The sequence below is a fragment of the Balaenoptera borealis genome (genome assembly GCF_965194805.1).
Source record: "Balaenoptera borealis genome assembly, chromosome: 1".
NCBI lineage: Eukaryota > Metazoa > Chordata > Mammalia > Artiodactyla > Balaenopteridae > Balaenoptera > Balaenoptera borealis.
The window spans coordinates 61620031-61644113 of record NC_138860.1 but is presented as its reverse complement, the minus strand read 5'-3'; the positions used below and the strand labels follow the sequence as shown (position 1 = coordinate 61644113).

At 38.4% G+C, this 24083-nt stretch overlaps 1 protein-coding gene, 2 long non-coding RNA genes and 1 pseudogene across 4 annotated transcripts in view; 2 read left to right on the top strand and 2 right to left on the bottom strand.

The window, feature by feature from the left end:
• LOC309636198 overlaps positions 1-24083 on the top strand; it is a 937790-nt gene that overhangs the window by 74501 nt on the left and 839206 nt on the right. The window lies entirely within an intron of this gene.
• Positions 6169-7549, bottom strand: LOC309634880 (riboflavin kinase pseudogene; annotated as a pseudogene). The gene has a single exon. The product of its transcript is annotated as a riboflavin kinase pseudogene (transcript).
• The window catches only part of DPT (dermatopontin), a 45007-nt gene continuing 33998 nt past the window's right edge, over positions 13075-24083 (bottom strand). The window contains exons 3-4 of the mRNA XM_082402092.1: positions 17829-17936; positions 13075-14228 (exon numbers count right to left, since the gene is read on the bottom strand). Coding sequence (XP_082258218.1) covers positions 14162-14228; positions 17829-17936 — 175 coding nt within the window. The 3' untranslated portion in view covers positions 13075-14161. The remainder of the gene's footprint in view (positions 14229-17828; positions 17937-24083) is intronic.
• LOC309605229 overlaps positions 17948-24083 on the top strand; it is a 214495-nt gene continuing 208359 nt past the window's right edge. The window contains exon 1 of the long non-coding RNA XR_014231302.1: positions 17948-21193. This is a non-coding gene — a long non-coding RNA (uncharacterized lncRNA). The remainder of the gene's footprint in view (positions 21194-24083) is intronic.

Sequence of the window (24083 nt, the reverse complement as noted above, 5' to 3'; positions counted from 1 at the left end):
AGCAAGGTACTTGAACAAACACAAATCTTTTATACACTTTCCATGTTTGTTCTAACTCTGTTTCACAGAGCCACTGATAATTGAGGTTTCTTTCAAGTATAGGATTTCTAACATTAAATTACATTTTCTAAGTATTTCTATAAAGAATAAATGAAAAGAACACATAATACATTGTTTGCCATAAATTCATACACCAAAAATTCAAAGCAATCCATCTGAATTTATTGCTGCTTCCCCTTTCTCCAACATTAGCTTTAGATGTTTTTCTAAATATTATATAAACTGTTTTGTTAAAATCAGTTCTCTCATTTATGTGGATTAGGGGAAAATGGTTTTATAAAGAGTTATCTTTAAAATTAGCTTCTAGATAGCACTCTTTAGCCTTAAATTACATTGTGCACAGAAAACTACAACAGTTTGCATTTGCTCAGGAACATATAATCACATTAAAGACAAATAGCTTTGTATTTCATAGTCTAGTTGGCTCTTCAATAGTTTTCCTAAGGGAGAAACAAGTATTTTGTGTTGTTTAAGTAACTGGTATATATAAATGCACTGCTAGGTGCTAGTTTAAACTTTGAGGAAACCTAAACATGAAGTTTTGGGAGTTTTTTCTAAAATGTAAGAGATATGCACTTGAGTGCTGCCAGAGGTCTGCGGAGAGAAAGATGCCACTGTGCAGAGGTGAAGGTAATGACAACGACAGGCACAGAAAGATAGACAAAGTTAAAAGGCAGAGGACTATGTACCAGATGAAGGAACAAGATAAACCCCCAGAAAAACAACTAAATGAAGTGGAGATAGGCAACCTTCCAGGAAAAGATTTCAGAATAATGATAGTGAAGATGATCCAGGACCTCAGAAAAAGAATGGACGCAAAGATTGAGAAGATGCAAGAAATGTTTAACAAAGATCTAGAGGATTAAAGAACAAACACCTAGAAGAATTAAAGAACAATCAAATAGAGATGAACAATACAATAACTGAAATCAAAAATACACTAGAAGTAATCAATAGCAGAATAACTGAGGCAGAAGAACAGATAAGTGACTTGGAATACAGGATGGTGGAATTCACTGCTGCAGAACAGAACAAAGAAAAAAGAATGAAAAGAAATGAAAACAAACTAAGAGGCCTCTGGGACAATATTAAATGCAAAAACATTTGCATTATAGGGGTCCCAGAAGGAGAAGAGAGAGAGAAAGGACTTGAGAAAATATAAAAAGAGGTTACAGTCAAAAACTTCCCTAACATGGGAAACGAAATACCCACACAAGTCCAGGAAGTCCAGAGAGTCCCAGGAAGGATAAACCCAAGCAGAAACATGCTGAGACACATAGTAATCAAATTAACAAAAATTAAAGACACAGAAAAATTATTGAAAGCAACAAAGGAAAAATGACAAATAACATACAAGGGAACTCCCATAAGGTTAATAGCTAATTTCTCAGCAGAAACTCTACAAGCCAGAAGGGAGAGGCATGGTATATTTAAAGTGATGAAAGGGAAGAACCTACAACCAAGATTACTCTTCCCGACAAGGATCTCATTCAGATTCGATGGAGAAATCAAAAGCTTTACAGACAAGCAAAAGCTAAGAGAATTCAGCACCACCAAACCAGCTCTACAACAAATGCTAAAGGAACTTCTCTAAGTGGGAAACATGAGAGAAGAAAAGAACTTAGAAAAACAAACCCATAACAATTAAAAAAATGGTAATAGGCCTATACATATCAATAATTACCTTAAACGTGAATGGATTAAATGCTCCAACCAAAAGACACAGCCTTGCTGAATGGATACAAAAACAAGACCCATATATATGCTGTCTACAAGAGACCCACTTCAGATCTAGGGACACATACAGAATGAAAGTGAGGGGATGGAAAATGATATTCTATGCAAAGGAAATCAAAAGAGAGCTGGAGTAGCAATAGTCATATCAGATAAAATTGACTTTAAAATAAAGAATGTTACAAGAGACAAGGAAGGACACTAAATAATGACCAAGGGACAAATCCAAGAAGAAAATATAACAATTATAAATATATATGCACCCAACATAGGAGCACCTCAATACATAAGGCAACTGCTAACAGCTATAAAAGAGGAAATTGAATGTAACACAATAATAGTGTGGGACTTTAACACCTCACTTATACTTATGGACAGATCATCCAGGCAGAAAATTAATAAGGAAACACAGGCTTTAAATGACACAACAGACCAGATAGATTTAATTGATATTTATAGGACATTCCATCCAAAAACAACAGATTACACCTTCTTCTCAAGGGCACACAGATCATTCTCCAGGATAGATCACATGTTGGGTCACAAATCAGGCCTTGGCAAATTTAAGAAACGTGAAATCATACCAAGCATCTTTTCTGAATGCAACGCTATGAGATTAGAAATCAATTACAGGGAAAAAAACGTAAGAAACACAAACACATGGAGGCTAAACAATACGTTACTAAATAACGAAGAGATCCCTGAAGAAATCAAAGAAGAAATCAAAAAATATGTAGAGACAAATGACAATGAAAACATGATGATCCAAAATCTATGGGATGCAGCAAAAGCAGTTCTAAGAGGGAAGTTTATAGCAATACAATCCTACCACAAGAAACAAGAAAAATCTCAAATAAACAATCTAAATTTGCACCTAACAGAACTAGAGAAAGAAGAACAAACAAAACCCAGAGTTAGTAGAAGGAAAGAAATCATACAGATCAGAGCAGAAATAAAAGAAATAGAAACAAAGAAAACAATAGCAAAGATCAATAAAACTAAAATCTGTTTCCTTGAGAAGATAAACAAAATTGATAAACCTTTAGGCAGACTCAAAGAAAAAGAGGGATAGGACTCAAGTCAATAAAATTAGAAATAAAAAGGAGACACCACAGAAGTACAAAGCATCATAAAATTAGATAAAAATAAAATTAGAAATAAAAAGGAGACACCACAGAAATACAAAGCATCATAAGAGACTACTACAAGCAACTCCCTGCCAATAAAATGGACAACCTGGAAGAAATGGACAAATTCTTAGAGAGGTATAATCTTTCAAGACTGAACCAGGAAGAAATAGAAAATATGAACAGAAGAATCACTAGTAATGAAATTGAAACTGTGATTAAAAATCTTCCAACAAACAAAAGTCAAGGACCAGATGGCTTCACAGGTGAATTCTATCAAACATTTAGAGAAGAGCTAACACCCATCCTTCTCAAAATCTTCCCAAAAATTGCAAAGGAAAGAACACTCCCAAACTCCTTCTACGAGGCCACCATCACCCTGATACCAATACCAGAGAAAGATACTACAAAAAAAGAAAGTTACAGACCAATATCACTGATGAGTATAGATGCAAAAATCATCAACAAAATACTACCAAACATAATCCAGCAACACGTTAAAAGGATCATACACCATGATCAAGTGGGGTTTATCCCAGGGCTGCAAAGATTCTTCAATATACGCAAATCAATCAATGTGATACACCATATTAACAAATTGAAGAATAAAAACCATATGATCATCTCAATAGATGCAGAAAAAGCTTTTGACAAAATTCAACATCCATTTATGAAAAAAAACTCTTCAGAAAGTGGGCATAGAGGGAACCTACCTCAACATAATAAAGGCCATATATGACAAACCCACAGCAAACATCATTCTCAATGGTGAAAAACTGAAAGCATTTCCTCTAAGATCAGGAACGAGACAAGGATGTCCACTCTCACCACTATTATTCAACATAGGTTTGGAAGTCTTAGCCACTGAAAACAGAGAAGAAAAAGAAATAAAAGGAATACAAACTGGAAAAGAAGTAAAACTGTCACTGTTTGCAGATGATATGATACTATACATAGAGAATCCTAAAGATGCCCCAGAAAACTACTAGAGGTAATCAATGAATTTGGTAAAGTAGTAGGATACAAAATTAATGCACAGAAATCTCTTGCAATCCTATACACTAACAACAAAAGATCAGAAAGAGAAATTAAGGAAACAGTCCCATTCACCATTGCAACTAAAATAATAAAATACCTAGGAATAAACCTACCTAAGGAGGTAAACCAGCTGTACTCAGAAAAGTATAAGACACTGATGAAAGAAATCAAAGATGAAACAAACAGATGGAGAGATATACCATGTTCTTGGATTGGAAGAATCAATATTGTGAAAATGACTATACTACAAAAAGCAATCTACAGATTCAATGCAATCCCTATCAAATTACCAGTGGCATTTTTTACAGAACTAGAACAAGAAAAATCTTAAAATTTGTATGGAGACACAAAAGACCCTGAATAGCAAAGCTGTCTTGAGGGAAAAAAACAGAGCTGGAAGAATCAGACACCCTGACTTTAGATTATACTACAAAGCTACAGTAATCCAGTAATCAAGACAATATGGTACTGGCACAAAAACAGAAATATACATCAATGGAACAGGATAGAAAGCCCAGAGATAAACCCACACACCTCTGGTCAACTAATCTATGACAAAGGAGGCAAGGATATACAATAGGAGAAAAGACAGTCTCTTCAATAAGTGGTGGTGGGAGAACTGGACAGCTACATGTAAAAGAATGAAATTAGAACACTCCCTAACACCATACACAAAAATAAACTCCAACTTGATTAAAGACCTAAATGTAAGACTGGACACTATAAAGCTCTTACAGGAAAATATAGGAAGAACACTCTTTGACATAAATCACAGCAAGATCTTTTTTGATGCACCACCAGAGTAATGGAAAAAAACCCAAAAATAAACAAATGGGACCTATTGAAACTTAAAACCTTTTGCAAAGCAAAGGAAGCTACAAACAAGATGAAAAGACAACCCTCAAAATGGGAGAAAATATTTGCAAATGAATCAATAGACAAAGGGGTAATCTCCAAAATATATAAACAGCTCATGCAGCTCAATATTAAAAATACAAACAACCCAATCCAAAAATGGGCAGAAGACCTAAATAGACATTTCTCCAAAGAAGATATACAGATTGCCAACGGACACATGAAAGAATGCTCAACATCATTAATCATTAGAGAAATGCAAATCAAAACTACAATGAGGTATCACCTCACACCAGTCAGAATGGCCATCATTAAAAAATCTGCAAACAATACATGCTGGAGAGGGTGTGGAGAAAAGGGAACCCTCTTGCACTGCTAGTGGGAATGTAAATTGATACAGCCACTATGGAGAACAGTATGGAGGTTCCTTAAAAAACTAAAAATAGAATTACCATACATATGACCCAGCAATCCCACTACTGGGCATATACCCAGAGAAAACCATAATTCAAAAAGACACATGCACCCCAATGTTCATTGCAGCACTGTTTACAACAACCAGGTCATGGAAGCAACCTAAATGCCTATCAACAGACGAATGGGTAAAGAAGATATGGCACATATATACAATGGAATATTACTCAGCCATAAAAAGGAACGAAATTGGGTCATTTGTAGAGACATGGATGGATCTAGAGACTGTCATGCAGAGTGAAGTAAGTCAGAAAGAGAAAAACAAATATCGTATATTAACTCATATATGTGGAACTTAGAAAAATGATACAGATGAACCGGTTCGCAGGGTAGAAATAGAGACACAGATGTAGAAAACAAACGCATGGATACCAAGGGGGGAAAGTGGCGAGGGGTGGTGGTGGTGGGATGAATTGGGGGATTGGGTTAGACATATATACAGTAATATGTATAAAATAGATAACTAATAAGAACTTGCTGTATAAAAAATAAATAAAATAAAATTCACACACAAAAAAGTGAAAAGATTCTGACAATGGGACAGGACCCAATCCCTTAATGGCTAAATAAATTATGATGCTCAAAGTAATTAATTAATAAAAATGATGTGAAATCTACAAAAAAAAGAGAGATATGCATTTAATCACTGTTTATATAGTGAAGGGATGGGATGGCACATACAGACGCAGATGAAACTCTACATTTTGTAAATGTAGAGTTGTAGGATATTCTAAATGGAAAAAACTGACACTGACAATTGTTTACAGGAAGCAAAGGTTAAGAAAAATTTTGAAGAATATCTACTCTTAAAAAGGGAGAAGTGTTATACAACACAAAAATGAGACCTAGAGATTTGAAAAACACTCATTTTACTGTTTCAAAAGAAAAACAAAAAAATAATAGGCACAGAGTCTAGACCAATTGAAACTGAGGCAGCTGTAACAAAAATGGAACACAGTACAGTGATTTGAGCCCTTTAAGGAAATGACTAATTAAAATGAAATTTCTCAAGTCTTCATGTCTATAATAATATATAAATGCACAAAATATCAAAAATACGAAGTCTGGATTTTTCCCTTAGGTTTGTAATAAACTGTCAAACTTCTGCTTAATATAGTTACTTTTATAAGCCTTCTGATTAGCAAAGCATGCTATCCAGGTACATGCATGCTAGAATTTTACCATGAGAATTATAGTTCTCATCTAAAACTAATGACTTGCCTGTTACCCATATTTATATATATTTCATTTCCATTATAAAACACTTAAGACCTTTCTAGTGGTACATTTTAATCAACATATTATATAAAATAGAATCTTGATTTTTAAAATGAACCTTTTTAGTACTGTAACATGATGGGTTTAATTGAACAGTTGGAACATCATATGGTAACTACATTATACTGTTTAAACTAATTCACAGCTGTAGGAAAATGTTTGATTTTTTAAATATAACCAAGATGAGACTGTAGAGTTATGAGCAGTAAAATATTAGGAAATAGTGAATGAATAAATAAGATGCTTTTCCATCAGGGGCCATTCATTATTTTGCTTTTAGGAACCGGGAAGAAATTGTCTTCTTTGAGTTTCAAATGTTCTGGTAACTCTAGTCGTTTTTTGGCTTCCTCAGTATCACCTTGAATTGCTGAAATAAGTGACTCTAAAGAATCAAAGTTCTTTTCTGGTGTGAGGTAGCCAACAATGGCCACATTGAGAATTTCCCCATAGAAGTCCTCTTTGAAAGTATGCATGATATGAGTTTCCATGGACTTTTTTGTATTCTTGTAGTATGGGTTCCACCCTATGCTCACCACCGTCTTATGGACGTCTCCACTTCCAACACTGGCCCAACCATAACATATGCCAGTGGATACATCAGCTGGAAGGTTATCTACTACTTGTTCAGGAAAGTTAGCTGTAGGGATGCCCAGCTGCTTGGAGCCGCGACCGAAGCCCCGCACCACCTGGCCGCGGCAGAAGTACGGCAGGTGCCTCATGACGCCGTCCGCTCGGGGTGCGGGCTGCGGTCCATTCCGCGCGTCCGGCGGCGGCGCCGTCGAGGCGGTGCCCGGACCCCCCCGGACCAGCCGGGGGATACGGGCTGGAGCTGCGCCGGCCGGCCGACCCGGCGAGCACACGGGCTCACAACGGGCCGAGCGGCGCGGACGACACGCTGCGGCGAGACCTTCACGCCGCTGACCGAACAGAAGGTGCCTGGCGACGCAGAGGCTGCGTCTGGGCTCCGGAACGCCGGCGACCGCGGAAGTAAGTCAATAGTGTTTTATGCTTTGTGGCTTCCTTCAGTTTGTTCCAGGAACGAAGTAGGTGATTAATGATACCTTGTTGAAGTCAACATTAAATGTACAACAGCACAGATGTGTGAGATTATGTATTTAGAACAAGCAATGGCGCCATTCTGGGAAGGGCTGAACCTGATGCCCTGCCCCAATAATCCACTCATCCACATCTTTCCATTTTTTTCTATCCCTCTGCAAGGACTTTTATCAAGGCTTACCTACGCAGGTGGAGAACTAAGCCTGCCTTCTCTCTGAATTTCTGGGAAGTCCTTCTCCAACTTGAACTGTGCTGTTTTACACTGTGAGAGATTTTCAATTCCTTTTTCCTGGGAGCAATGGGCAGAACTAATCTGCATGACATTCTGCCGTCTCGGTAGGGGACAGGCAGGTATGACTCAGAGCCTGTTTGATTTCCAAAACGTCTTTCCAAGGAGTAATGGCTAATGAGCTCACCTTTGAGTCTGCCAACAAAAGAGGCCCAAGGAGACACCCAGGTCAGCTGAAATCCACCAGTCCACAGGGAAAATGTGGCACACCAGCATGGCTTATGAATGCCTGCCAGGCAACCTTATAGACAGGAAACCCTGACTCTGAGAAACTGGCTTCACTGCTTCACTGTGGGATTAGCTGGTGATTAGTCCAGCTAATCACCAGCTAATCCCACAAGTAACTTTTAGTGGGAATAACCAGGAAAAACAAGGGTCATAAAGTCTGTATTCATGAAATTTTAATCTGTGTTAGCGTTTGTCTTAGGGCTCTACTTTTATTTATTCATCAAATATTTGTTGTATCGGGGATGCATCAAACAAAAATCACTGCCCTCCCACCCCTCTGGAACTCATATGCTGTTATAAGACTCAAAAAGCATCCAAATTCATATAGAGTTACACCAGCTTACCAACCTGAGCCCCTTTGCCCCTCAGCCCCCAGTCTCTTCAGGGCTTAGTTAACTAGGCTCTATCTCATGTGCAACAAATACCTAGCCCTGTCCTTGCTGCTCAGATATTGATTTCAATATAGTTGAAAAGGTCATAAAAACACCAAAATTCACATTCTGGTCATTAGTGTGGTAACACACTTTCTGAACATGTGACAATTGTGACTGGTGTCTTTTCCAACTCCCTCATCATTAGTGAGTAGCTCCGCAAAGGGTGAAATTAATGATTACCTAATGATGCTGGGGAAGGAGCAGGAGATGGCCTTAACCCCCCTCAAAACCACAGCACCATCATCATACCACGCCTCTTAATAGAACTACACAATTTTCAAAGTGCCTTTACTCATGTTTTCAATTATTGATTGCTTAGAGCTTTGATCGGTTTTCCCAATAAAAACTGAAAACCAACTAGAAATCCAGATTAGTTTTAAAACATATGTCTTGGATGTCCACTATGTGTAAAACATCTTGCCAGGCACTAAAAACCTACAAATGAACAAGAGAGGCAGGACCCCTGCCTTCATGAGAGTGAAAACAAAGACGTGGAGTACTGAGGGAGCCAGGGAGGGACCCTGAACCAGTCTTAGAAAGCACTGGAAGTTTTCTGGGGAAGCTGAGCCCATGCTTGGCCCTGAAGGGCAAGTAAGACTTTGGTGAGTGGAGGAGTTTTAAATATTAGTTTCTCATTGGCCATATGACAGAATGAACATCTGTTCCATTGTCTTTGGGGATGGTGAGAGACGTTGGAAAGAGCAGGTAATTCTGCATATTAAATTATAACTCACTAGGCAGCCGGTGAGATGAAAGAGTCTGGTTTTATAATCTTTCTTTCCATGAAGTCACCATATGCTCACCTTTCAGCTGGAACACGGTCCTAGGGCTGAAATGCTTGGCAGCTGGTGACTGTTTTTGTTCCATAAGATTAAAATTACTTTTTTTAAAAAATTATAAACACAATCAATGGTAATTGTTTTTTAAAGTTGGGAAAGGCAGAAAAGTATAAAAAAGAACAAAGAAATAAACAGTAATGCTACAATTCAGAGAATTCAGAGAATACAGGAATTTACATTTTTTAAAAGATATTTCTATTCAGCATTTTTCACTGATACAGATACTCATTCATTCACACAGACAACTGGGCTCCTTCTGGGTGCATTGGGAAGAGGAGGAGAAGGAAGTCACAATTGGTACATTTCCAGTACTTAGCAAGGCACAGCGGAATCTAATAAATAGGTTTTAAAATACATAGATAGTGTTGGTTGGCTTTTAGTTTTTAGGAGATTGTGGTTATTTCATCCTGTGAAAAGTTTAAGTTCCATGAAAATCTGAGCTATGCGTGAATATATTATTATTTAAAATGACTTTTTGAGGTAGGTGTGTTTTCTTATCCTTGCTTTACAAAGGAATAAGTTGCTAAAATATATTCAACGTGTTAATGGGTAACAGATAACACACCCAGTTAGATCCAGACACCATTTTGCAAAGGATTTCACTTACCTAAATGACTCTGGCTTCCAGAATGGTAACCAGGCTCTGATACTACTTCTTTACACAATGGTTTAACTTCAGAGTGCTAAACAGAAGCGCTAAACAGGTTTAATTAAAATTGATTGAAACTTTGTAAGATTTTCTTTTCTTTGATTTTCTTTGTAAGAGTGGACTCTATTGACTATATGGCCTTTGCTTGTGTTGGCCACCTTGATATGCATACGTTTTTGGATGTGGTCTGTACTGAGCATTAATAGGGGGAGAAGAATCTGGAAGGGTAAGAAGAGAATCAAGTAGGTTAGAAGCTAGATGGAGGACCAGCTAGAGAGAGGGAAAACCCCTGACTACATGATGGACAATAAAAAAAATCATGGAAGAAGGAAATGTCTAAATTTTAAAGTGTTTTTGTTTTGTTTGAGTTTGTACATTCATTAATGCTGTTATGAGAATACATTCCTCTGAAGGAACTAAAAAAAAATGTTGAGTTTCTAGTCTGGGTCAAAGCAGTTGATCATAAAGATAATATATGTGGATGAATACCCAGGATGGAGAGAAAACTTCCCAGGCCATGGTATTGTGCATATGAGAGGAATGGAGGAGCAGAGGCAAGAGTTGATAAATTCCCTCTCCCTAGATTTCTAGGAGACCCCAGCTGCAATCTGAGTTCTAGATAGATACAAAAATTGCAATTAATATGCATAAATAGTTTATGGTGTTGATGTGAGCTACCAGTACGTCCTTAGGGCATTATGACTGCATTTTGTGCCTCCGAGACACCTTGGTGACATCAGTGTTTCCTAGGGAACCTTTCCTAAGCCTATACATCTTTTTATACCTTCCATGATGTTGCTTCTATTGCCTGAAATGCCACTTTCCCTTTTCCCACCCTAACCTCTCACCACTCTCAATTGAAATGATACCTATTCTTGACTTATCAATCTGGACTGTAATGATTTGTTTGCTTGTCTGACTCCCTTAGTTTATAATCCTCTGGAATGCAGGAACTGTGCCTAGTACAGTGGTTAATATATAATAAGAACTTAATAATTTATTGATTCAGTGACTGAATATGAATAAACAAATAAATAAATGAATGAGAGCAAAACTTAAGTCCCACCTCTTTTATGAATTTTCCTATTCTGTATCTCTACTAATATCCAGCTTACCTGAAGAACATTTTTTCTAATATATACTAATAATATTCCATTCCTCTTACTACATTTATTGGGTACTTATTATGTATAAGACACTATGAGATCACATTTAATCCTTACAACAACCCCATGAGGTGGGTACTATTATTGTCTTTACTGGTAAGGAAATAGAGTCTCAGGGAAGGTAGGTGACTGAGTCAAGGTCATGCAGTTGATAAGGGATGGAACCAGGATTTGTGCCCAGACAGTTGGACTCCAGAGCCCACAATTTTCCCACTCACCTCACAAGTTCTCCTGGTCCTTCAGGGCTAACCATAGGCTTGGCTTCCTCAGGAAACTTTCCTGCACTTGTGTCTCCATTGTCTGTTTTCTCATCTCTCCCTACCAGACTGTAGGCCCTGTGAGGCCAGAATCATGTCTCTTTTCTTCCCATTTTATGTGATCACCGTCTTGTGAAGTTATTGGAAAAGGGATTCCTGTTCGTACCAGGCAGATGAAGAAAGGGTGGGCCTGGGGGTTTGTCTAGCATTACACAGCCGCTTTCTGTCAGAGCCAGGGGTAGGACCTAGGTTTTCAACTCTCATCCCAGGCTTCTTCTCTGGAAGAAAATGCCTTAGCAAAGCCCTTTGTAAACACTTTGGGGCAGATGATAGCATTCATGGAATTCTAGGATTGCAAGAAAACACAATGATTACCTAGATAAATGTCCTCCTAGAGTGGAGAGGTAGCTCATCCAAGGTTGTGGACAAGTAAGTAGAAAGATTGGAGTAATGAGAGCACAGAGAGAGAACTTGCAGTCAAAAGATCTGGGATTTAGCCCCAGTCTGGCACCCAGTTCTTACTGACTGACACAATAGAAAGTATAAATTATTCAGGTTTGAACCAAGTTGATAATGTCTTTAGTGTTACTGTCCTTGGCCTATATGCTAAAACAGCTTCTCTCATAGTTTTTCTCTCCATTTATTCTACTTGGCACAGACACTTATTGGATTGCTTTATTATTATTTTTTCCTCGACTTGTGCTGTCTGGCAGTCTCCTGGACTGCTTCTCCCAGCTGCATCTCTCCAACCTCAGCCCTGGTGAGGTGCAACCCCCCCTACACACCTTTGGTTTTCATCATAGCTGCTAAGTCAGCCAGTCTGTGTCGCTTGCCTCCCTTCCAGCTGTGTTCCACACACCCAACTAAATCCATTTCCTGGCTGCCGTCCTGACCCAGAGCTGCAACTGCTAAAATATTAATGATGCCCATTGTGAAACAACACTGTGAAGCTTGCTGTAAAGTTGCCACAGAGGTGGAAACAATGAAATGGAAGAAATAAAGCAAAACCATAATATGAAAAAGGGCCTCAGCATTAAGACAAAGGAGGACATCCTTAGCTCTGCCTTCCTCTTCCTAATACCAGGATCTCACTGTGGGAAATGCAGCATCACTGGCTGAGATTCACTATCTTGGCCACCTAGATGGCTTGCATAACAAGGTGGATGACCTCTGTGCTTTTGCTTGGCTGCCTGCTCTCCTGGGTCCCCTGAGAGAGAAGAGAAGGGAAGGGCAGCATAGATCTGAAAAGAAAAGGCCAACTGTATGGATAAAGGAAATAGGGGCTCCCTGTGGTTAAAAATCATTGGCGTGAGGAGGTTTGGAGGACGTTGAGGACAAATCAGGCTGGATTTGAAGGCAAAGAAATGTGATTCCACCCTTTGTCCAATCCTTAATGGAAGCACTTAGCACTTTATGTTGTATTTATTGGATTTCTTAACCATATTCTGTCATTATCATTACTGTATTCCTGGTGCCATGCATGGTACTTGGCACAAGTCACAATGCTAAGCTGTATTTTCTGAATGGATAGATGAATAATCAGAAAGGGGAGGTGAAGAGAGAGAAAACTGACCCTTAACATTTGCAGCATTGTAAATGTTAATATTTTTATTCCTTTTATGATGAAGAGAGTGCAAAGGGCTGGGGACGGAGACATCACAGAAGGAGGAAAGATAATGCCACCTCTGCAAAAGACACTCCTAAACGACACATAGAAGAGAAGTAGACGCCCCAGGACAGCCTTTCCCATCCAGAATATTGAGACCAATCCAAGTGAGTTTTCCAGTAGCTCTCACAGCTACAGGGCATATGCCAGCCTTTCCAGGTGCCAGTGAGTTAAGCCCCTTTTTCAGTTTTCCAAAGCAACCTGACCACACTCCCCTTCCCCCCAGGTTCCTAAGCTGAGTCCCATTCTCTGACCTCTCTCTTCTTTCTTGTTTCTATCTTACTTGAGACTGATTCCCACAGGTTCCTCTGGTTCCTATGCTCGTTTTCATTACTGGGTATGCTAGTAGTCTTCTTCCAATTTAGGAAATTCTTCTAATCCTCAGTCTTTCAGCCCCCAAACTTTTCCACCTCCTCATTTCACCTCCCAGTCTCCTCCCTCCTGGAGCACAGAGCTCTGCAGCTGAACTTCTAGGCAAGCATGGCTCATGTGGTGGGGGAGAGTGGAAGCACGTCCCCTGAAGGCAGAAGGTCTGTTCTAGGTGACGACCCTAAGTTTCCTTCAAACAGTCATAGCTGCAGACCTTCCTTCCCCTTCCTCAGTTTCTACCCCTTCACTCCACTACTGAACCTGCTCACAGACACTGCTCAGCAACAGGCAGCTTATTGGGTAGTAAAAGCAGCAGCAAGGCTGTGACAGGTGCTCCAGCAGCCAGGCTTTTTTTCAGGCTGTGAGCATGCACACAGAATATATGGTGTGCAACAGAGCCATTGTCACTCATATAAAATAGTTGCTATGGAACATGTCGAAAGTGAGAAACTGTGGATTTTATTATAAGTGTGATACTAGTCAGAAGGGCCCAGAAAGCTGGCATAGCAACTACCAACCAGCTCAGGGAGAAGAAAAGAGAGCAGTAGAAACCACTTAGGAGTCCCAACTGATGTTAACATAAGTGGACATCCTCAGGTCTCCTGGCCCCCTTCCCTTCACCCAGATTGGTAGGTTGCAAATCTAAACATTTGCGAATTCACAGTTGTAGTCAGTCATCCGGCACATTATGAACTTCCACTGGCGATCCCTGTGGGGAGAGAGTCAGAGAGTTAACGTCAGTGAGAAAAGGCACCTTAGGAAAAATCACTGCTAAGAGAAAAGCAATGAAAAACCTTTGGAGAATTTAAGGCCAACTAATTTCACTTTCCTCTCAGAAGACACATCTATGAAGTCTCTAGAAAACATACAAGTAATCTTCTATGAGGTCAGGAGTCCTGGACACCTCCTCACCTAGTTCAAGTTGCACCTAGGAGGGGACTAACTAGGTCACTGGCATGTTGAGGTCCTGTTTATCACCAGTGATCAGTTCACCACTGCTCTGTCTCCAAGGGACCTCTTGGACATATAGGTTAACAACTTGTAATAAAAGCACTCATTCAACATTGTCTCCACTTCATGGTAAAGAATCTTCTCTTACCTAGGCCATCCATTGGCTCATTCTTTCTTTTCCTAAATACCTATCATGTGTTAGGCTCCATGCTATACCCTGTGTGTTCCCCTTCAGAAGACACTATCATAGGGAAATGAAGGGAGGGGAAACAACTCTAAAAACCATAAAGTGAAAAAGAAAATGCCTGCCATTCTTGTATAACAGAAATTGAATTGAGTATTTGTTTAAATGGTCAGGCATGGGTATGAGAGGGCATAGAATTGCTCAATTTTGAAAAAACATGGTGTGGATACATTTCAAGGAATGTCCTTTGCTAAGGGCTAGCCTAAGTTCTTTGTTTACCCACTTAACAAAACTTTATTGAGATCCTACTCTGCACAGCACTTTTCTGGTCTGATACTGTTTAACAATGATAACGGTGATGGTAATGACAATTGTAACTACTATTTGCTGAGTCCTCCAATATATCCAGCATTGCACTAGATGCTTTACATATTTTTTCATTCAATCCTCGTGATAAGTCATTGTTAAGGTGGAGAAGCAGACTCAGAGAAATAAGTGACCTTCATTAACATAATTAGGTGACAATTTCAGGTTCCAAGTTTGTTGAACTCAAATCTTCCTCTTTATCTTATATCAGAATGCCTCCATAACTTGATACCCATAACCCCATCGAGGACATGGGCTGTCACATCCTTTGCAAAGTCTTGATGAAGGGCAAAAAGAAAGAGTCATTCCGTATACGATCACACAAATGCTTCCCAAGCACAGTGAGGTCATTCAACCTTAGAATATACTTCTTCCTTTTCAATCTGAAAGGCCTCTTCCCAGATCAATTTCTCTTAAACACCAACAGTGATAAGATCTTCATCCATCTGGAAGGTGGGACTGAACACTCTCAGTTCTGGGAGGTAACAGCAGCTATGGTACATGCTGCTCAAACAGCCTAAGGCAGCCTTTATAATTTGAGTCTGCTGCTCCAGGTTGTTTGTTTAGAGTTATTGGGCATAGGGTCCTCCAGTACAAATCTTTAAGAGCCTGGATAACTAACTATTTATTAGTATTTATTCCTGCAGTTGTCAACAGAGGACATGGCTTGTTTTAGATGGAGGTTAGAAAATTGGTGGCATGCGTATTTATCAAATGAATTTTATTACTGTAGACAAGTCTTATTTATCTCTGTGCCGACAGACACAGGTAAATAAGATCTTCAGCCAGGCATTCACACTACCCTTTTACGAGGCTTTTAATTGATGCTAAGCAAAATGTAGACTACGTGGTTGTAAAAGAATCAAGGTACTCAAATCAGGCTTAGTCGCTGATTTCTTTCCTGGACAGTGGTGCTCAAGCAGGGGCAGTTTTGCTCTCCAGGGTTCGTTGTTGTCACAACTATGGGCGGGGGTTGCTACTGCCAGCTAGTGTGTAGGGGCCAGGATGCTGCTGAACATCTAGACTGCACAGGAAAGGCTCCTGCAACAAAGAAGTATCTGGCCCCAGTTGTCAGTAGTGCCCCAGATGAGCAACTCCATTCCAGGAGGAAACCACTATGATTTGCATGTAGAGGAAAAGCTCCTGCTCAGTGAGTCCTGTGCACTGACAATATCTCTCCAAGGTAGTGGCCTCAGCGTCTTTTAGCAGAGTGGAAGAAATCCAAGTTGTGGACCTTTAAGCCACTGATTGTTAGTGACAGCAGCAGAATTGCATGGGTATATTCATTTTAAACAAATGCATGACATAGTATCTCAGTTTTCCAAGATTTTGAGTTAAACCACATAACTGAAAATTTCCAAGCCAAGCAGTTGGGCATTTTAACTGCCAAAATGTATTTATTTGGTGGAAATTTTGGATGGCATGCTTTTTTTACTGTATTCCTTGCTGCCTTCTTAAGCAGGAGATGCAGAATTAATTTTCATGATGACTTGGAGACATCATTAGGAATATTGAGCACTCTGATATAATGTTATCCAGTGTTGACCGCTGGGGATACACACTCCTGCTAAATGTCACCGGGTTTCCATAGTCTTTGAGTTCTTAGGTCTTTTCTTTTCTTTCTTTCTTTTTCTTAAGTATGTTTTTGTGTGTGTCACATCATTCAGCTATTTCTTCTCACTGGTGAAGTGAGTCTCATTCTAAGTAGTATCTTCCCTCTTTATTTTTTAATTTGCCCCTTCTAGAAAATAGTAACTAAGCTAGATAAAAACGTATCTAAAATACAAATAATTAATGTGTGAGAACTAAGAATTTCTCCTATGAGTAAATGTAAGGGTTTTTGTTCATGGAACTGGCAACACGTATTGTGTCATTTCAGAGCTACTTCATGGTTTTTTTTCTGTTTTATTCTTGTTTTTTAAATTAAGGGTCATATTAAGTAACTTAACTTCAGTTAGGTGTGATATCATTGCACTCAAAAGCATAAATATACACAAAAGATAAGTCACACTCAAATTTGTCAATCTATTATTTAATGAGTTAATGAGTTAGGTTTTGTCCTATTTGAAAAATATTTATTGCTAACTTTTCAGGAATTCATTTGCTGTGTAAAGTGATGATCACCTGACTAAAAGTAGACAGATCAACCTTTTAACACCTGAATTTATTCATATCTCTTTATCAGTAGGGAGAAGAATTTTTATTTTCTTCTTATTGTTTTGTTTTGATGTAGTCAATATTTGTGATAAGATTGGGAGCTGATTATGAGAGCAAACAGATTTAAAAAATTAGTGCCGTTTTCTTTTCCATTATTTAAATTCTCCTTTTTTATTTCTAAACATGGTTGGTAAGTTCTGTGTGTTTCTCCCCTCCAGCCCCCTCTTCTTCTCTTCTCTCTCCCTTCCCACAACCCAAAGTGGGGACCATAGGGAGAAATGGCGTTGGAGAGGGTTCATCTTGACAGTGGGTACTCTTTCAATCATTTTTGTGCTCTCTTCCTAATGTTTGGTAAGGAAAAGTGCTCTTTGAAATTGAGTAAAGGGAAGAGCTTAGAACATCATGGAATACCAAGTTGGGAATTTCCTGCTCTGAGCAAGCTGGAACACAACCTCATCTGCAAAGGCGAGCTGCTGCATGAAATGGGTTCAATTCCCATTTCTTTCCACTGTCCCATCAATCTCTCAGTTAATCTTAGACCAAGTAGGAAACTAAAATAGGGAAAACCCCAGATCAAGGTTCCTGCAGGCGTGATCCTTATGTGGAGCTAATCCCTGACCTCGCTAACCCTAGCCCATGGTGAAGGCTCACCTTTCCACTGAAGAGAAAGTGGTTGTTGCTCCTCGCATATAGTGATCATAATTGTAGGAAATCATGTCCATTTCCTCACCATAGTGGCCTGGATATTCTGTTGTCAGCCTATGTGGGAAGAACAAAAGGTTAGAGGAAAAAGATAAAACTATTATTGCTGGGGGCAAACAGGAGCAAACAAGAGACATACTATAAAGGAGAGATGGAGTTTGAACATTATGGGAGACCCAAATCAGAGCTGGATGGCCTCCACCAAGCCATTCCAGGCTGCAAAATGATGGACAGCTTCCTTGCACTTCTCATATTCCTTCTTGCCATTAAACTATACACTTAGTTTAAAAAAGATGTAGATAACTCCTCAGGCCTTGAGGAAATATTGATTAATATCAATAATAGTCCATTCCATTCAAGTCCACTAGAACCATGTTTTCAAACTGTGGATTGTGACTTAGTAGCAGATCGTGAAATCAATTTAATTGGTTAGTACCAGATAAACTTTAGAAAAAGAAGAAATAGAATAGAAAATATCAGAGACTGCATTGTACACACTAAACATAAGTTCTTGGGTGTGTGTGTAAAAACTTTGTTTCAAGTATGTACGCATGTTTGTATTTATATGACGTTTGCATTGTGTAATAGTTTAATATGCATTTTTTTACTGTGAGTCATGATCAAAAAGGTATTTGATTAATGCACAGAAATCTCTTGCATTCCTATACACTAATGATGAAAAATCTGAAAGAGAAATTATGGAAACACTCCCATTTACCATTGCAACAAAAAGAATAAAATACCTAGGAATAAACCTACCTAGGGAGACAAAAGACCTGTATGCAGAAAACTATAAGACACTGATGAAAGAAATTAAAGATGATACCAACAGATGGAGAGATATACCATGTTCTTGGATTGGAAGAATCAACATTGTGAAAATGAGTATACTACCCAAAGCAATCTACAGATTCAATGCAATCCCTATCAAATTACCAATGGCATTTTTTACAGAGCTAGAACAAATCATCTTAAAATTTGTATGGAGACACAAAAGACCCCGAATAGCCAAAGCAGTCTTGAGGCAAAAAAATGGAGCTGGAGGAATCAGACTCCCTGACTTCAGACTATACCACAAAGCTACAGTAATCAAGACAATATGGTACTGGCACAAAAACAGAAACATAGATCAATGGAACAAGATAGAAAGCCCAGAGATTAACCCACGCACCTATGGTCAACTAATCTATGACAAAGGAGGCAAAGATATACAATGGAGAAAAGACAGTCTCTTCAATAAGTGATGTTGGGAAAACTGGACAGCTACATGTAAAACAATGAAATTAGAATACTCCCTAACACCATACACAAAAATAAACTCAAAATGGATTAGAGACCTAAATATAAGACTGGACACTATAAAACTCTTAGAGGAAAACATAGGAAGAACACTCTTTGACATAAATCACAGCAAGATCTTTTTTGATCCACCTCCTAGAGTAATGGAAATAAAAACAAAAATAAACAAGTGGGACCTAATGAAACTTCAAAGCTTTTGCACAGCAAAGGAAACCATAAACAAGACGAAAAGACAACCCTCAGAATGGGAGAAAATATTTGCAAACGAATCAACGGACAAAGGATTAATCTCCAAAATATATAAACAGCTCATTCAGCTCAATATCAAAGAAACAAACACCCCAATCCAAAAATGGGCAGAAGACCTAAATAGACATTTCTCCAAAGAAGACATACAGACGGCCATGAAGCACATGAAAAGATGTTCAACATCACTAATTATTAGAGAAATGCAAATCAAAACTACAATGAGGTATCACCTCACTCCTGTTAGAATGGGCATCATCAGAAAATCTACAAACAACAAATGCTGGAGAGGGTGTGGAGAAAAGGGAACCCTCTTGCACTGTTGGTGGGAATGTAAATTGATACAGCCACTATGGAGAACAACATGGAGTTTCCTTAAAAAACTAAAAATAGAATTACCATATGACCCAGCAATCCCACTACTGGGCATATACCCAGAGAAAACCGTAATTCAAAAAGACACATGCACCCGAATGTTCATTGCAGCACTATTTACAATAGCCAGGTCATGGAAGCAACCTAAATGCCCATCAACAGACGAATGGATAAAGAAGTAGTGGTACATATATACAATGGAATATTACTCAGCCATAAAAAGGAACGAAATTGAGTCATTTGTTGAGAAGTGGATGGATCTAGAGACTGTCATACAGAGTGAAGTAAGTCAGAAAGAGAAAAACAAATATCGTATATTAATGCATGTATGTGGAACCTAGAAAAACGGTACAGATGAGCCGGTTTGCAGGGCAGAAGTTGAGACACAGATGTAGAGAATGGACATATGGACACCAAGGGGGGAAAACTGCGGTGGGGTGGGGATGGTGGTGTGCTGAATTGGGCGATTGGGATTGACATGTATACACTGATGTGTATAAAATTGATGCCTAATAAGAACCTGCAGTATAAAAAAACAAACAAAACAACTAATACTAAACTTTCATTGGGTTATTTGTATGGAAATATGTTAATATAAATGTTTCAGACATTACATGAAATTTCTAAAAATCTTATATTTGTATTTGTATGGAAATATGTATGGAAATATGTTAATATAAATGTTTCAGACATTACATGAAATTTCTAAAAATCTTATATGTTCTGGTATAATGTTATAAGTAATAATCCTAGTTATTACTTTAAAATGTGTATCTCAAAAATAACTAATTTTCTTGTCAACTGCATTATTATGAACTTTCATCAAATCTTTAACTGTGGTCATTTTTAAGTCTTTTGTCATTTACAGACAGTTCTGGGTGTACTCTGATGCTTTTGCCAATATGTTCCTATAAAAGGCTTTCATCTTCAAGAAATTCATGGAAAAGACTCTGACAAGTACAGGTTTCTGGTAACTGACTGTACTGCTGAACTGAATGAATAAGCATTTTCAGAACTCTAATGAAAAACTGATGAACTCATAAAAGTGCTAACAAAAGATCAAGATGAAAAAAAAATTAATTACATGGGACTGAGTGAACTGATGAGGATGAGTATAATTTTTGTGACTTTCTGTCTGAATTAAAAAAAAAAAATCCCACAAGGACTCAGACGCAAAGAATATAGAAATCAATTTTCACTGCAAAGTAAAGGAGCTGTTACAGTGGAGGATTACTGGACTGAATGTCAATATTATGACATAGTATGAGTGTGCTTCATGTTTGGTAATTGCAATCATTGTTGCTTTTGTTGTGGTCATCCATGTACAATGCTTGGTGTCAGTCTATTTATCTCTTGTAAAAATAAAATACAGTGTGTGTGTGTGAAAAAAAAAAGTATTTGAAAAATATTAAAGTAAAAGGTAAGCTGTACAAGGGTAGTCTTTACCTAGTCTGCCATTGTTTGGCACCTAAAACAGTTCCTGGTACCTAGTAAGTATTTGCTGAATAAATAAATAGCCTTGGGAGAGTCATTTAATCTCAGTTTCCTGGTCTATAGAAGAATGAAAGCTACCTTATAGGTTTGTCATTGGCACTAATACAAATATGTGTGACACGTGGTAGGAGTTGAATTATTAGGAGAAATTTTGTTTCTTCTTCCTCCTTCTCCTTTCCTTCTTTCTCCAAGATTAAGTCAATCCTGGGCCTCTCTCTGAATAGGTTCGTTGTGGTCCACCCTGGAATAAATCTAGAATTTCCTGGTTCTTATAAGGCTTCACCACTGGGGCTCTTCAGGACCAAAATAGTCCTTTCATTATGATACGTTCCCCAAAGTCTTCATCTGCACCCCCAAGGCTGCTTGGGAAACAAATAGTGAGTGTTAGTAATTTAATGTGATTTGGGGTCACAGGTCATTGTCTGTTGATGATAGAAAGATCTCTCTCTGTGTAGTCATAATACCGCAAGATTGTCATGAAATCTTAAAAAGATTGATTTATAAACTGGAAGGTCTCCCAAGAGAATATCAATGCTTAGATGCAGCAAGATCAATGGTTAGCTCAAGGTAACCTGGGTTAGCCAGAGCCCTAAAAATTCACTGTCTTTGTTCATAACCATTCCTTTTCCCACATTATGCAGTTGTCCTTGTTCTCTGATTTTTCTCTTCTCAAGACATAATTATGCTCTATTAGGATGCCAGACCCAACCTGGAGTGGGTTACATGTATTTCTGCTTAATGTTCATGAAAGGAAATAAGGCTAATGCAGAAGTCTATTTTGTGCTTCTAAAGAGACCCAGAACAAGGGCTTTCTCTTTCTAATGAAAATGTTAAATGACTCATAAGTGGACCTAATAGGTTGTCATTTGGATTCCATTGGTTTATGATCCCTGAGGAGTCTAACAAGTGCTAGATTCAAGTTTACCCAAAGAAAGAGGGATTTGTTGAGAATGTTGATAATGCAAATTAGGATTAAAAGAGATGGAGTAGGAGGCGTTTTTCTTGCATCAGGAAGCACAAAGTATTTTCCAGAACTTTTAGAGCATTCTTTAGATACAATGTATAAAAGTTAATTGCCAAACATTTTAATACCTGCTGAGGCAAAATCTACATAAGGTAGTACTGCATTAGGCTAAATCCAATTGCCAAAACTATTGGAAATAATTAGGCTAGACTTTTATTTTTTAAGTCTTTACTGATCTACCTTCAGATGATCTGGATAGTTAAATACATTTGGAATAATTGGGAAAGAGGCTTGCATTTAAAAAAAATCATGACGTTTTAAGCTTCAAAGGGGGACAAAAGTCATCCAACGCTTTCTTCAACAAGCATTCCCTATTGCTTCATTTTTGGAGGTGACCAGACCAAAGGTCCTGCTGTTCAACTGGAAGGTTTCTCTGTGGGGGACTGCTGTTCAGTGAATTTCTAGAATGCCCTGGAGAAAGTATTATGCATGCTTATTTGTGTATTTCCATCTTGATCCCAGGCAAGTTTTTGTTTTTGCTTGATTTCTGGGGTTTGTTGTTGTTTTGTTTTGTTTTTCTTATAAAATCATGAGATAAAGTTTAGACTATCTTACAGAATCCTGGATTAAAGGGGCTGGGAAGGAGTTTGGATATTGATAGAAATTATCCCTACTTTATGAAACTGAAAATACAGAGGGAGAAAGGCCCCTTTCCTCCCCTTTGGGAGGAAAGTGAACCTCCCAAACACCATTCATAGAGGGGGCTGCTGTTTCAATACATTCCAGGATTCTGAATTTTAGAACCAGATAGACGTGTCTCCATTTAGTTCATGATGACATCATGCACACACAAAATATTCTAATAAATGAAAGCCCTAGTAATGGCTCCTCAGAGGAAAAAAAGAATTTAAACTTTCAGAACTAGGTATTGGGACAAGGGCATAGGGACTTGTCAGGAAATTAAGAGACTACAAGGAAGCAGAAGATCAGGGTTTCATAAGCTATGGCCATGAGCTTCCAGAGGGAGAGAGGGGGAGAGTTCAGTGTGGTTCCAGATTCCTTGTGAATTACCAGGTCGCTTCAGGAAGCTTTTTGGCAAAGCACACTTCATACTGAGCATTACCATACATTCCTAGACCAATTACAACAATCAAACAAGCCTTTAGCTTGGCAAGATGAAGGGAAAGGTCAGTCAGAAAGGTGTCTTTATTCAATTTACTGAAGTGAGTCTATTATTGAAGCTCTTCTATCAGGAGCCTTACATACCCCTTTACAAAGAAGTACGTATGTGTGTGTATGTGTTCCTCCTATCACTTTTGGATGAGTGACTATTGGGGTACAATTCCTCGCTTTACACTACTTTGTATGCCCTATGCAGGCAAGACGAGAGAGACAGAAAGTTGTTCCAAAGCTAAGTGAGAACTTGATAACATAGGACCACTTGTACAACTTCTTGTATGAGATAAGGTTGAAGGAGATGGAAAGAAATTAATTATGAACTGAAGAGAGCCCATGCAAATGGAAGGGATTTTTAAGACTGATATAGGATTTTCTCGTCTAAGGTTATTAAAGCTCTGAAATTATCAGTAGATCCAACTAGAATCAATAAATGATTGCTCTCCAATACATTACCACAAACTGAACTGCAGCTGATAGATGGCATTCTCCTTCGCTGTGAGAATAGGACATATCACAGAGCTTACTCAGATATATGTTATCACATTCATTTTAAAAAGGGGAGTAGAGATAGAATTTAGTTAGATAAAGAGGACAATTTTACTTTTTGTCAGAGTTTTGCTTAAGAAATTATGCAGTTTTTAATAGTT